Genomic DNA, 15112 nt, shown 5'->3' with positions numbered 1-15112 from the left:
AGGCTGGACAGCCTAAACTTTTATCTATTGAATTCTGGGGGAATAAGTGGGTGAGAAGGCTTGATAGAAGTGTACAAAATCTTGAAGGTGGATGCAGACAGGATGTTTCCCTCCCTAGAATTAAGATCGAGGGCTGAATGTTCTGGTTAAAAATAAGTGGTGTAGGGAATGTGGGATTCCATTTAAGACAGGAAGTGGCATTTTTTTTCCCTCAGAGGGATATGAGTCTTTGGTACTCTTCCTCAAAGGGTGATGGTGGAAGTAGAGTGAGAGTCAAAGAATCATACAGCCCCTTTGACCCACCATCAGGCAACCACTTACACTAACCCTTTACTAATCCCACCTATATTCGATCCTCATTCCCATTAGACCCCACTCACATTCTATCACTCACCTAGACATACTAGGGGCAATTCAACATGACTAAATAACCTACTAACCCACACATCTTTGGAACATGGGAGGAAACCGAAGCACCTGGAATAAACTCAGAGGGAGAACTTGCAATTTCCAAACAGATAACTTTGAGGGTCAGGAATGTACCAGGGTCACTGGAGCTGTGAGGCAGCAGCTCTAACAGCTGTGTCAGAGCAGCCTTTGAATATATTTGAGGTAGATTCTTGATCTACAGTGGTGAAAAATTACTGGAGGCATATAGAAACGTTGAGTTCAGATTACAATCAGATCAGACAGGATCTTATTAAATGGTGGTTTGAGTGGTCTACTCCTGTTCCTTATTTGGAGGTAAAAGCCCTTTATTCCAAGTATAGAATGTATAGTTCTTGCAACTGCTGACGTTTAGCTCGACATCTTGCAATGATCGGTAAGCACTGAATGAAACTATTACACAGTCAGCCATTCATCCTGAATGCATTCCAAGTCCATAAATAAACAATTCTATGTAGCTCTCTGCAAATCCTTCTTGGCTTTTTCAACGGCTATTCCTGCCAAAATGAAAGCTACCTGTGCCCAAAATGCAAACTCACCAGTTAATTTTAAAACTGGACAAATTTTAAAACTCCAGTTCACCAGCTGCAAAAAATATACAAGGTAGGATGCACATGTGCATATCAAATGCCATCTTCTATACTGTTGATATTTAAACTAATTACCCTGTAAAATGGATCCAAGTGCATGGGTAGCAGTTGGGGGAACCCTTCTTTCAGAACTCTGATTGCTGATTCAGACCTACAGATAGTTGTTATAAGCCCTGCATAATCAGATCTAAAAGATCAAAGCGATCAAGGGCCAGAATTCACACTGTGAAGTTTGCTTTTGGATGATGGTGTCTTCTGCTGAGTTTGGATATAGTACAAGGTTCTGTGACTCACTTACATGAAGCAGATTGTGCTGTCATTATTAATTCCACATGTGATGGAAATCAGACAGAGTAGATTATGCATTTAAATCAGACAAAATAGCTTCCTTGAATAGGGTCCATAATAATTGGCAAAACCTTCAAATACAGCTATTAACTGGACAACTCATTTCCTACTGCATTCATTGGAGCTCAGTTGAAAAAATATTTTAAAAAAACCAAATTCCAGACCAAGTCAATGAAAGGAATTTCAGAGGCAGAGTGCTGACAGGACGAGAGAACATTTGCTGACTGTTATGGATTAGGTTACTATTGGTGAATGTCCCTTTACGACATAGCACAGTTTTGAGGGAGAGAGAGAGATTACAACAACAACAGGAGATAAGGGCGTGATGACGTTTTTGGAGACAGTCAGTCAGAAGAGAGAGAGAGAGAAGGAAGAGACACACCCAACACCCTGCCTGCTGGTCTCTGTATTGATGGATGAAAAACAATAACTGTGTCTGTCACTACAATCCACGTATGGATTTTTTGGAATAATCCAGTGGAGTCCACTTTGTCATTAACCTGTAGATGGAAACAGGTATTTGTGTGGACGGCCACGTCTCGAATGCCTTTCGGGGTGGCAGACACTTTGGAACAAAGGAATGGAGATGATCAGTGATTGAGGTGTCGTATGGGTTCCATCGTGGAACATCTGGATTTCGTAATTTCTATTTTCTGTCTACATATTCTCTTCAGTCAACGGTGGTTATGCAGAAGCCTTTGCTCACGTTTCACCTTACGGCTTGCTGAACTGAACTTTGAGAACTATTCCTGGACTTGAGTTTGGTTTTTGGGGTTAATATTTATGATCTAACATTTTTACTTTTATTATCATAAGTAGTTATTAATAAAATAGTTTTTTAACACTTATACATGACTCGGTGTGTTTCTTTTGTTGCTGGTACGTGACATGACCAAGATGACGTTCTGAACAATAGGTGTCCCCATTGACAGAAGGAAGCTCTTCAGTGCAAATAAATGTTTACCTGCACCATAATACTCATGCGTTTATATCGTAACACTCCATATTCCATCCTTCACGCATCCAGCTCATCAAGGAAAAGCCTAGATATTTCCTATTTTCATGACCTTGGGATAATCAAGTGGATTTTCAGTCACAAGCAGTAAACAGCTGACAAATATTCAAGTATTTGTTGACCTCACAACCTACTTAGGTTATTTTAATGCTCCACAATGGGATACAATCTCCACTTAACCCAGGCTGCTGCATTTATTAGGCAAATAGTGCTATTTGCCATCGTTATACAAGTATTTACAGAAACGCAGCATTAGCTGCATTACTATAAACCAAAGGCTTTTGTGAGATCATGGCCACGTTCAGTGGTTGATGCTGCTTCGTACATCTCTTGGAGTTGGTGCATAGACTCTACAAGGAGCAGATCTTTGTCCACTGGATGAGGCAGTTGAGGATTCTGGTAATTACTTCCCCAATGACTAGAGAAATCCTTCTGTAGTTGCTGTAACCTGATTTGTCTCCTTTCCTGAAGATGGGCATGATTATGGAGTCTGACACCTCCTGGCATATCCTCCTCTTCCCAGACTCGGGAGAGGAGTTCGCGACTTTGCCGAGTGTTAGAACTTCAGCAGGGATATCACTGGCCTCAGAGACCTTGTTCTCAATTGACATATGGGTTTCTTGGCCACATTGATCACAAGTGGTGGTGAAGCAGGACTGGTTAGTACCTTATGAAATGGAACCGTGGGAGCTTGTGTTAAGGAAAGAGTCACATTTGAGGAGTTCCTCCCAGCAGGCTTTAAGTTTACCTCCATTCTTGTTTTTTGTATATCTTTCTCCAATTCAGCTGCCTGCAGAAATACGTCTCTATTATGCATCTGCTCCACGATGGCAACCAAAGCATGATCTTAATCAGAAGGTCCACAACAAGCTTAATCTCAGTGCAGACTGGTGTTTCCAGCCCAACATTTCTTTGGAATCTTTCTCAGTGCAATGTTGCACCTTACCCCCAATAAGTTTCCTGCTGGACTCAAACATTCAGGCATAACACAATACGTAATAAAGTAGTCTGTTTGGTTAGCAGCCCATCCAACACCTCAAAACATTCTTTTCCTCCATTACTAGCACAACATAACTGCACTGTGCACTATCAACAAGATGCATCAAATCAGCTTACCAAAACTCCACCTACATCAATTGCCAAATGCTCAACCCAAGTGACAGGAATTAAGGGCACCTGCTACACAGAGCACATGACGCGACTTGGAAATTTATTACCCTCCATCAGCCCTTGGCCCAAATTATGAAACTTGAAAGCACTCTGGGAAACCTGGACTGTGGCAGTTTAAGAAACCTTCTAATCAAGTTTCAGTTGTAGCCTAGTTGGTATGAGTTGGGTTAGAAAACTGGATTGAAGTCCCACCTCAAGAAATTTGAGAACCAAAAACCAAGTCTGTCACTTACAGTATTGCACCACCAAATTGCATCATCTGCAATTGCCAATGAGATATTTAAACCATGACTACTTCCCTTTTGGATGACTGCAAAAACCTCACAGCACTATTCTTGAAGAGCAGAGAAATCATCCCCATTTCCCAGTCAACCTTTTTACTCTCCCCCGCCTCTTCCTCAGTCGAGGTGATGAAAATAGACCAGTTGGCCATGATGCAGTTGTCATTTGAGAGAGTTGTTCATGCATACATTGGCTGCCACATTTTCCATAATGAAACAGTGACTCTTCTTCAATAAGTACTTTGTTGGCTGTGAAGAATATTGGATGTGAAGAGACACTATATAAAAATGTGTTTCTTGAAGGGCATTTAGGGATGGATAATAAATGCTCGCCTTGGCAGCAATATGTACATATTCTAAATAAGTGAGGGGAGTTCATGGGCCTACCAAAACATCTATTCATTAACCTCTCACCACTCCCTCACTGCATTACTCTCATTAACTTTTACCAATGCACCATAGAAAGCATCCTATCTGGATGTATCACGGCTTGGTACAGCAACTGCTCTGCCCAGGACCGCAAGAAGCTGCAGAGAGTTGTGGACACAGCCCACCGCATCATGGATACCAGCCTCCCCTCCTTGGACTCTGTCTTTACCTCTCGTTGTCTTGGTGTAGCAGCCAGCATAATCAAAGACCCCACCCACCCGGGACATTCTCTCCTCTTCCATCAGGTAGAAGATACAGGTGCCTGAGGGCAAGTACCACCAGACTTAAGGACAGCTTCTACCCCACTGTGATAAGACTACTGAATGGTTCCCTTATACAATGAGATGGACTATGACCTCACAATCTACCTTGTTGTGACCTTGCACCTTATTGCACTGCACTTTCTCTGTAGCCGTGACACTTTACTCTGTACTACATCAATGCACTTCGTACTAACTCAATGTAACTGCACTGTGTAATGAATTGACCTGTACGATCGGTTTGTAAGACAAATTTTTCACTGTACCTCAGTACAAGTGACAATAATAAACCAATACCTCCGTCAACTGCCTCATCCATCCCTTCCAATAACGAAACTCCTCATCTTCATAATATCCCATCATTTAGACTGGGATTTTCCCTTATGCTTTTGTGAAGTCCCCTTAAACTTTTGTGAAGTCATTTTTCTATGCTATGGATACTCTACAAATGCAAATTATTATCTTCACATAATAATGCATTACCTTTATTTTTTGATGCTGGCGATGGAGGCTGTTCTGTAAAAACTTCTGGTGATGGGGATTCAGGTAGTTCACATTCTCTGTCCACTGTATCTCCAAGACCAGTGATATCAGAGTCCTCCGAGCTGTGCCTTGTGTTTGCATTTTCTGTACATGATACAACAGGAGGCGATGGATGTGACACAGTGTTCTCATTATGTTGCTCCTGTTGCTGAGGCACTGCTGGTAATTGTGGCAATGACTGAAGTTCTGCTTGTATCGGTGTCTGTTGCTGGTGTGTTTGGTGAAGCTGTCTTGATGTTTTTGACCGTCTGCTTGTCTGGCTATGGGGTGGATTTGCCTCGGGGGCAATGGTATTTGTTTTTGTAAGGGAAGCTGTGAGGGTAGATGTTCTACCAGTACTATTTGAGTTATTTGAAAAATTTTTCAATTTTGGACTTTCAAAGTCTAAAGAGTTTCTGTTGCTGTGCAACTGCGATGCAGCAGAGTATTGTTTGTGGTTGGCTACACTGGGTCTTGAAGAACCACCTCCTCCAAATACTCCTCTTGAAGAGCTGTGATTTGATTCTGATCCAAGTGCATTTAAACTGCAGGCAGCAAACAAAACTTAACATGAGAAATTATACACCTGCAGATAGGTTCAGGTGAGTAAAACAACATTTGAGCAAAGAGAAATTACTTAATATTTAATTGTACATGGAAATCTATGCAAAATGCTCATTTTTTAAAAAAACTAGATGAACAAAATATTGATAAAATACTGTATGATCAGTAATATTATTACTAAAGACTACTGTATACATGTTATTAATAGCAAGAAATCTTTTGGAGTTCAGAGAAGGACAATGAATTGCAAAAGAACCTAAAGCAGTTATAGGCATAAAGTTAACTTTAAGATTTAGGACAAAAAACACAATGCATTTAAACTTTTAATTAATATAAAATTGAAATACTTAACATGGATTTAGAAGTACAAGATAAGACTAATCAAAAATGGAATTGTCATGTGACCATGAAATACAATACGCTTAAATATACACCATTATTTTTATGTACCATAGCAATCCCCCTCAAATACACACTGATTGTTATAAATAAAAGTAGAGGCTAAACATTCACTTTGAATAAATTATCGAGAAAACTTACTTTGGATGTCTGATTTTAGCATTTACAAATGAATTTGACAAAACTGAATTAGGCAGTGCAAATTACTGAACTTCATAATACACAAATTGTGACATGGTATTTTACTGCCTACTTTAAGAGTAGATCAGCAAGAAAATAGAATTAAATAGCATATAAAAATGTAATATTTGAACTAGCAACCTGTAATCAATTCCAAAGCAGGAGAATACGTCAACAACGCCACCAGGGAACTAAAATCAGGTTAAGAACATTATACTTACTTTCCATCTGATGAAATACCAACTATTCTCCTGAGATCGAATGTCCTTCCCACATCGAAGGGAGGGTTGGACCCCTCTAAAGACAAACGTCTTTTGAAGGGCTCCCATATTCCTTGAGCTTCTAAATAAGCTGTTCCAATCACCAAAAGGAACAAAACACTGGGAACAAAAACAAAATATTTTAAATTAAATGGATTCAAGTCAACACAAAATTACTCTTTAATACTGTAAGAACTTTGGCTGCTGCTGAACATGTTTATACATTTGCTGCAACACACTGAGTTCTGTATTTTCTTCATCCAACTCAGTTTTGCACTAACCCTGCACTGATCTTGTATGCTGTATATACCATTTTTTGCACTATTTGTACTTGCAAAATTTTTTTGTCTGTGTTTATTGTACGTCCTCTGTTCTATGTATGTCCTCTGTTGTGAGAGTCTGGGGGAAAACAACATTTCGTTCCTCCATGTGTTTTTATAGCTTATGGGTGAATGACAATAAAGTATAACTTGACTTTAGCAAGTGGAAGAACTCAAAAGGAGTTATGGTGTTAGCTCTAATACCTTCCAACTATACTTGAGATGTGGATGAAAATGTAGGTGGGTTGATTAGTAAGTTTGCAGATGACACAAAAATTGAAGGCGTTGTGTATACTGAGGAAGGTTGTCAAAATATTCAGGAGGATATGAGCAATTGGAAATGATGGCAGAGAAATGGCAGATGTGATTTAATCCAAGTGTGAGGTGTCTCACTTTGGGAGGTAAAATGCAAGAGGAAAGTATACAGTAAATGGCAGGACCCTTAGGACCATTGATGTACGGAGGGATCTTGGGGCACAAGTCCATAGCTCCCCGAATGTGTAGATAGGGTGGTAAAGGCGGCATACAGCATACTTGTGTTCATCAGTCAGGGTGTTTAGTATAAAAGTTGGGAAGTCATGTTGCAGTCATATAAAACTTTGGTTAGGCCACATTTGAAGCATAGTGTAGTTCTGGTCACTACAATACAGGAAGGATGTGGAGGCTTTCAAGAGGGTACAGAAGAGATTCACCAAGATGTTGCCTGGATTGGAGAGTATTAGCTACAAGGAGAGGTTGGACTAACTTGGATTGTTTCCTGAGCACTGAAGGCTAAGGGGCGACCTCGTGGAAGTATAGAAAATTATGAGCGGATAGGTAGAGTATTCCACCCCGCCCACCCCCCCACCCCCCCCAGTGTGGAAACATCAAATACCAGAGTGCATTGCTTTAAGGTGAGAGGGGGAGAAGAATAAAGGAGATTTACGAGGCAAGTAGGTGCCAGGAGCACACTGCCAGGAGAAGTGGTGAAATCAGATACAATAGCAACTTTTAAGAGGCATTTAGACAGGAACATAAACAGGCAGTGAATGGAGGGACACAGACCACGTGCAGGATGATGGGATGTGAGACATCGTGGACCAAAGGGCCTGTTCCTGTGCCGTACTGTTCTATGTTCAATATTAATAGGAGAAGATGGGCTTATTTTAAAATTTGGGAGGGTGTATTTTCTTTAAGTTCATGATCTACTAGCTTCTCAGGATTATTTTACCATCACTTGCTAATAAATTTTTGGACCTCAAGCCCATGTTTGTCAATCATTCAGCAACCAACTAGAAAATATGTTCCTGCTAGAGGACAAACAAGATCTATTTGGTGTTTTGGTGTCTTCAACATGACAAAATAGGTGAAGAACTTTCAAATTAAATCAACCTTCTCAGAGTCCATAATTGGGTATGTATACCATAGCACTGATAATTGACTATTCAGGTTGGTGTCCTCATGGAAATAAGAGTGGCAAGACATTTTTTTGGGACACACAGCTCAATGAGCCAAATGGTTGTTTGTGCAAAGTAAGCAACAGTTGCACCCCTCCACATACTTGACACATTGCAAAGACTTGGTTCTATCGATCTGTACCTAATTCTTTGCCCTTCAGTAAGTGGGGTGGGTGTATTTGTCCGTACCTGCGGAGAAACAGTGTGCACCCTATACTGAACAAAATTAAATTCTACAGATGCAGAATTTTTCATTAGCTTTGTAAAGAGAATCAATCATGAAGGATTATAAATGCCAAAGAGCATGCTAACTACAAAGTAAATAATAGATTCTGAAAGTGTATTCAGCAACAGTTATTGGATAGCAGCATTTAATAGATGGTACCTCATTATTCCTGAGATGATCACGTACAGTCCTAGTTCCCAGTTGGGTCTAGGCAGGGCCTCTGCACATGTTGCCAACATATGATAAGGAAGGGATGCATTTAATACAAACACAAATTCGGAACCTCCTGCTGTAATGAGTTTTAATTCGCGGATAACTCTGGAGGCAGTGAAATCTGGTGTAAACCTGAAAATAAGGTATGTTCATCAGATCACTATCATAAAATTGTCACAAAACTAAATGTATTGAAGTACTGAAAGTTTAACTTTTAATGCTGTGATCAGCCTATTTGACTGCTACAATGATATCTAGAAAGTTAAGTAGTTTATTTTTCAAGTAATCAATTCTTTAATGTTATTTGACATTGAGCTAACAGTCCAACACAAGTACTTAGACAATTTTCTGATTTTTTTTGGATTGTTGTCCAGAACACTGCAAAGCTTGCTTAAGGGTTGTTATCATCTGTGTACGAATCACGGTTGGAAACCTGTCAACTTTCGAACCAATAACAAAAGCAGCCCTGTCAGTGTCTTTATTTTAGTTATATTTCTGAATTAATGCAAACAATGCCAAAAGTCATTGGATTGAACAGCATTCAAATCTTTTAAGACTAAAGTAGTGAAGCTTCAGGACTCACAATATAATAATTTCTTTAGAGGCATTTGGTTTTAGTGCAAACTCTTGACAGTTTACAACTTTGAAGCCATATCCTTCACAGATGTATCCACTGATCTCCATAGACTTGACAAAGACTGGAAGTAGTCCTGTATTTTCTACTTTAAAAATTCTCTTCAATGTGAAGTTTGGCTCTCTCATTTTCATTTCTGCAATTTAAAGAAGTATTTTCACAATATGCAAACATACAAGACTTCCTACAGTGTTCTCTTCCTTTGTTGAAGGCAGCGACTCTAGCGGAGATATAATTGCTTGGATGCCAGAAATCAATTTAATTATTCACCCAACTACTTGTGCAAGCCTAGATAGATTACAGACAGGAGGACGACACTGAACCCATTCTGTCCATGCCCATCAAAAGAGAGCCAACCATTCTGATCCTACTTTGCAACTCTTGGTCCATGGTCCTGTACATTAAGATTACCAATAGTTCCAAATTGAGCAGGATTTCATGGATTTAGGCGCAGGACACCAACCACATGCCCAATGGGAAGGCTGGAGGCTTCCAAGGGAGGAGGCAGCCAGGAATCTCCATAAAAGGAAGATGCAGTAATACAACCAAACATTCTTCAGCTCACTTAGAAGCACTCCACCACATGACGACCAGGATTACTTATGTGGAGCAAGGGGGACCAACTCTGGTTCCTCAATTAATATAGCCATATTGATCTGGATGGCTAGTCTCCAGGGTAATGGGGTCCTGATTGAGGGAGGCAGATGGCGAGGAGCAAACAGAATTCAGGTTTGGTCTGACGACGCCACAACATTGTTCATACCTCACAAAACATAAACGTGCCATCTGCCATTCATCAAACCTGGTGCTGCCAACAAGACTAGAACAATGGGATCTGAGGCCATCCATCAACTTGACGTATGCTGGCTCACTGAGCACTATGGAGAGCTCAGAAGTACAGTAGGGCCCCGGGCAGGTGGCGCAGATGAGCCAAAAGACAGCAGCCTCCTATATAACTGGGCTTCCCCTTTTCCTATCTTCTGTCCTGAACCAAAACATCGTCTGCCTGCTTTTCTCCACAGATGCTGCCTGGCCTGCTGAGTTCCTCCAGCATCATCTTGTTTTTCATCTGAAGTCCTTTGTTTCTCTAGCCATCCAAGTTATTTCTGGTTAGCAGATGTCACAAGTAGAAACACTGGCAGACTACTGGAAGTTCCTGCCCATGAGAAGAGATGGGTAAGGCCTCAGCAAACCCTACCCACAACCTGTTGCTCATTCCTAGGATACAACGTTGCCAATCCTGGTTTTATTACTTCAAGTGTACATCCATGTATGTTTTTAAAAATGTCATGGCAGCCTCAGCTGTTCATGTCCTACAGGCAGAGTTCCAGATCTCTCCACTCTATAGGAAAGAAAATCTTGTTCTTTTTTAATCTTACCAAAAATTATCTTAAACCTATGCCTCAGCAAGGATCAACTTTTCAGAATAGGTTGATCCTTGCCATCTACCATCTAGGACCTTAAATTTTTTCATCTCTCAAATTTCCCCCTCATGCTTCCTTTGTCCCAAAGATGACAAGTCCAGGCTAGCCAAACTCTTCTTATTCCCATTCCTTTAAATAGTCTTTCTATTGTCTAGTTCATTCTACATCTTTTACACCAATTTGATCTAAGTCTATTGTTATCTCATGATTTCTCCACTCAAACCCAAATCTCTACATGAAGAAACAGAAGTTTCTAACTTAAATCAAGTTTTTTTTTTAAATTCCATTCACTTTGCACATTTCAGCAAATATAAGAATACTTAATTCCAGTATTTCCTTACAACATAGAATGAAGCCAATTGGCCCATCAAATCCATGCTGGCTTTCTAGGTAATCCTATCAATCCCATTTCACCACTTAGTGATATAGTTGTAACCTTTTTGGTCTGTTTGACAATGTTAACAATACATTTAGCAAGCCTTCAAAAGGGTGTTGAAATATTTAATGTTGCACTGCCACTTGTAATCAATCTGCTCAATTCCTGTTAAAATTCTTAGTTTTTCCTGAAATCATTGCTGTAAAATTTCAAATTAACCCAAAGGCAAGTAATTTGTCACTGCTGTTAAAATTTGTGGTCTTACATTTGCAATAAATCAAGTGTTTTAGAAAAGGTTACTGTGGGGGGAAAACCCTTCAAGTTGAATTTCAAGTAGAATTGCAAAGCATGAACAAGATAGGAAGTGCTTTTTTTGGCGAGCAATTACACTCTCTTGGCCATTTTTTAATCATGAAACCTTGCCACTTATATGACAGCTGTAGTTGGTCTGTGTGTTGATTAATTGCCCCAATGCATACAAAGCAATAGCTACTGCATTCAAAGCAATTAATTTGTTCAAATGCTTTAGGAGATTCTGAGGATATCAAAGATGCTATTTAAATGCAAGCTCTTCAATAGGATGGGTTTCACCAAAGTCTCTCTGGCAACATCTCTTACAGTTCACATTTTAACATTATCCCAATTTTTTTTATTACTGCACTGTAACAAGAATATCAGCTTTCATAACAGTTTCAACAGGCAATAAATTACTTACTATCTGAACAGTCTTTGAGCAAAACTTCATTAATTTTAAAACGCAAAGAACTTCCTGGACCAGGATGCTTCCCTGCCAGCTTCAGGCTCTCTGTTGTTCCTTGACCTTGTACCACCACTGCATCCACAACTGTCAGATTGTTTCTGCACATGGTAAAGAATTAGTTAGTAAGGCAGTCATGAATTAATAATTTACTACTTATTACTAAGCCTCTTAATTAAAAAACTTTGCAGTTCAATGCCCTATAGCTCTGAGGTGTATAGATATGATCAAATTGAATTAACAAATTCATGTATTAATTAGTAGTTATTTAAAAAATAACAAGAACATTTTGGTATAAAGAAGCATTCTAAAACTACCCATGAGTACACAAGGAAACAAGCATTAGTAGTTCATACAACAAAAGAACTCACCTTATAATAATTAAGGACATCACTGTTCTGTTGTGAACTGGTGCAAACTTCACCGTCACAGCTCTTCTTTCACCAGGCTTTAAAATTACATTTAATACAGACTGCCGAGCAGAACCTTCCACAAATCCTGAAGAACTTTTAACAGAGCATGTCTGAAAACGAGAATTGGGAGGGAGTAAAGGAAAAAAAATTAATTTGCATCACAGAAAATTTTCCCCATCCTTCTTTTACATGCAAAGTCACCAAAGATTAAAATCCAAGCAAACCTCACATATTACAGCAACCATTGTTCACCTTTCACATAAACTCATGCACTAGCTATGTGCATTTTTGGCCTTAAGTTTCAGAATTCTTTTTTCTACACAGAATGTAGTTTCATATTTGAATTAGCAAACTTTTCTATACCCAGTTATCTACTGAACTGAATAAATATCAAATGGTGCAGAATTGTTAATTATTGGACGCTATGGAATATCACCAACTCAAAAGGTATCATATTAACAGATTTGAATGCAGAATAATAGCTTTGTTAATAATAATCCTACATTAGAACACAAGGATTATTCTTCTCCCCAATTTTCTCCCTATTTAACATAAACCAGGTATCAAATTTGGGATCTTCTCAATTTGAACAGCTTCCCTATCCACTTTGAACATTCAATAATCCAATTGGAAGGTCTGATTTTCTTAGTTTTAAGTCTCAATTTTCTTTACGGTAATATTTTCTCCAAATATCAAAATGCAATTCTCACTTAGTTTTAAGGGTATCATTATTTAACTGCACATTATTCTTTACAAAAATCTGTACAAAACAAATGAACAAATGTAATACAAAATCTAATTTTGTCCATCCTGCATCGAGAACTATGACCATGCAAAAGACAAAACAGTCTTGCTTATATACACCTTCTCAGAGAATCAATCACTGAAATTTGATCTTTAATATTCTCTATTAAGAACATACAATTCTTGAGGCTTTAATAGCAGTCATACGAATGAGAAAAAGCTGCATTTCACCCATTATTATACAGGTTCAGGATTTTATATCTATCAGTGTTCAATGAAATCCAAGGAGGCAACCCAATTTAATGGAAATCCAGAGCTTCAAATGTTCTTCTTTGATTAAAATTTTCTTTACTTACATGATTACTGACAATCTTAAATTCAAATGTTTTTGTATCCAGATTTGCTTGTTTGCCTAACTGAAGCCTGAAATTAAAAACAAAAATTTAAAGAAATCTAGATAATTTCTTTTGTTACATGCATCTTGGATAATTTTATCCGAATATAACAATGCATCTGACTTCTGTACAAGTTAGAATTAATCAACATATTAAATACCATCATTCAGAATTTGTATCATCTTTAAATCCAACTTAAACCCAATTGTAATTCATTAGTAGCAATGTTGTTGGCCTTTTGTGTACCAAGAGTTTGGAATTAACTAGTACTGATGCAAGAGCAGGGGAAGTTACTGCATGATTTTAAGGTATCAAACAAGAAACTGCATTCCTTGCATACTTCCAGCAATTGCCTCTTTACATTATGATGGTATGAAGTTAAAATGCCTCCTAGGTTGCTACTGAAATGTCAAACAAATTTTACTGAGAACTAAAGGTACCCTGAATTACTGTATTTTCACTTTAATGTATCAGCAATATTTAATGTTCTACTTCTCTGAAGTCATTGGCATATTCAACCATTCAAACCATTTTGCGGTAGCTGATGGATTTGCAAGGCAGCACTTAATTTACAGTTACATAATTTAGGTTTTCAGATGCTATCAGTATATAAAAAAATTTACAATTTCATCTCTCACATTCAGACACTTAAGGAAACCAATCAAATATTGACAGTAGAGCTCATGGCTCTCATAACAGTTGCTTAGGTTGAGGTCTGCCAGTCAATTGGGATTTACCTACTGCTATTGAGAAGTGTTTATCTTTGGACTTTTTCTTGGGGTCACTAAACGGTTGGGGTTAGAGTTAAGTTTGTTGTGCAATTTGAATTAAAACAAAAACAACCTGGGCAGTGGCTGATATGGTTACCATTCAAAACCCAACCATCTGCCAGAAATATAGACAGAAAAAGGTGGGAACACCCAGCAGGTGCAGCAACACCTGTGGAAAGAAAATAAAAGAGTTAACACCTCAGCCTGAAGACTGCTCATCAGAATTGGAAAAGAAAATAAGTTTGTTTTAAATTGCAGTGTATGGGAAAGGGATGGACATGACAAAGGGAATCTTTCTGACATGTTTATGCGTTGTTTATGAATCATCTGTTTGACAGATTAATGACAGTTAGATGGAGAGAAAACAAAGTGTATGTAAATACTGTAAAATGCAGGTCAAGCCATTATAGAGAACTGAAACCAAAAAGGAGAATGTTGGAAATGCCCAGCAGGTCAGGCAGTGTCTGTGAAGGGGAAAAAACTGAGTTATAATTTGAGGGAAGTATCTAATTGTCCTCATTAATCAACTAGATGATTTTGTACACAGTACTTCACCATGGCTACCCTGGACTTGGCCAAACAGATTCCCTTTGTCCTAACCATTCCTATCTGTAACTTAAATAACTTGTTTTCTCACTTTTGTAATTCTCCAAAACAGTCTCGACCTGTTCTCCTTTCCAGAGGCTGCCTGAACCACTGAGTGTTTCTAGCATTTTCTGTTTTTATTTCAGATTGCCAGCATCTGCAGTTTTTTGATTTTCAATGACTGCTGGAACGTCTGAACTAGTATTGAGTTACAAAGAACGGCATCAGATTTAATCCCTACCTAATCAACAGCTGACAGGTTACATTTAGACATACATATTTAAACATGAGAATTAGGGAGGTTAGAAGGAATACTGTCCAGGTTTAGAACAAATAGATCTGGAAAGAGCATGA

At 38.7% G+C, this 15112-nt stretch overlaps 1 protein-coding gene across 1 annotated transcript in view; it reads right to left on the bottom strand.

Moving 5' to 3' along the window:
* tmem131 (transmembrane protein 131) overlaps nt 1-15112 on the bottom strand; it is a 144994-nt gene that overhangs the window by 17189 nt on the left and 112693 nt on the right. Inside the window, exons 25-31 of the mRNA XM_052026299.1 lie at nt 13365-13431; nt 12223-12374; nt 11810-11952; nt 9244-9430; nt 8607-8792; nt 6427-6585; nt 5024-5607 (exon numbers count right to left, since the gene is read on the bottom strand). Of these exons, the coding sequence (XP_051882259.1) occupies nt 5024-5607; nt 6427-6585; nt 8607-8792; nt 9244-9430; nt 11810-11952; nt 12223-12374; nt 13365-13431 (1478 nt within the window). The remainder of the gene's footprint in view (nt 1-5023; nt 5608-6426; nt 6586-8606; nt 8793-9243; nt 9431-11809; nt 11953-12222; nt 12375-13364; nt 13432-15112) is intronic.

This window comes from Pristis pectinata, chromosome 11, assembly GCF_009764475.1.
Source record: "Pristis pectinata isolate sPriPec2 chromosome 11, sPriPec2.1.pri, whole genome shotgun sequence".
Lineage (NCBI taxonomy): Eukaryota > Metazoa > Chordata > Chondrichthyes > Rhinopristiformes > Pristidae > Pristis > Pristis pectinata.
This window is presented reverse-complemented; position numbering and strand designations above follow the sequence as displayed.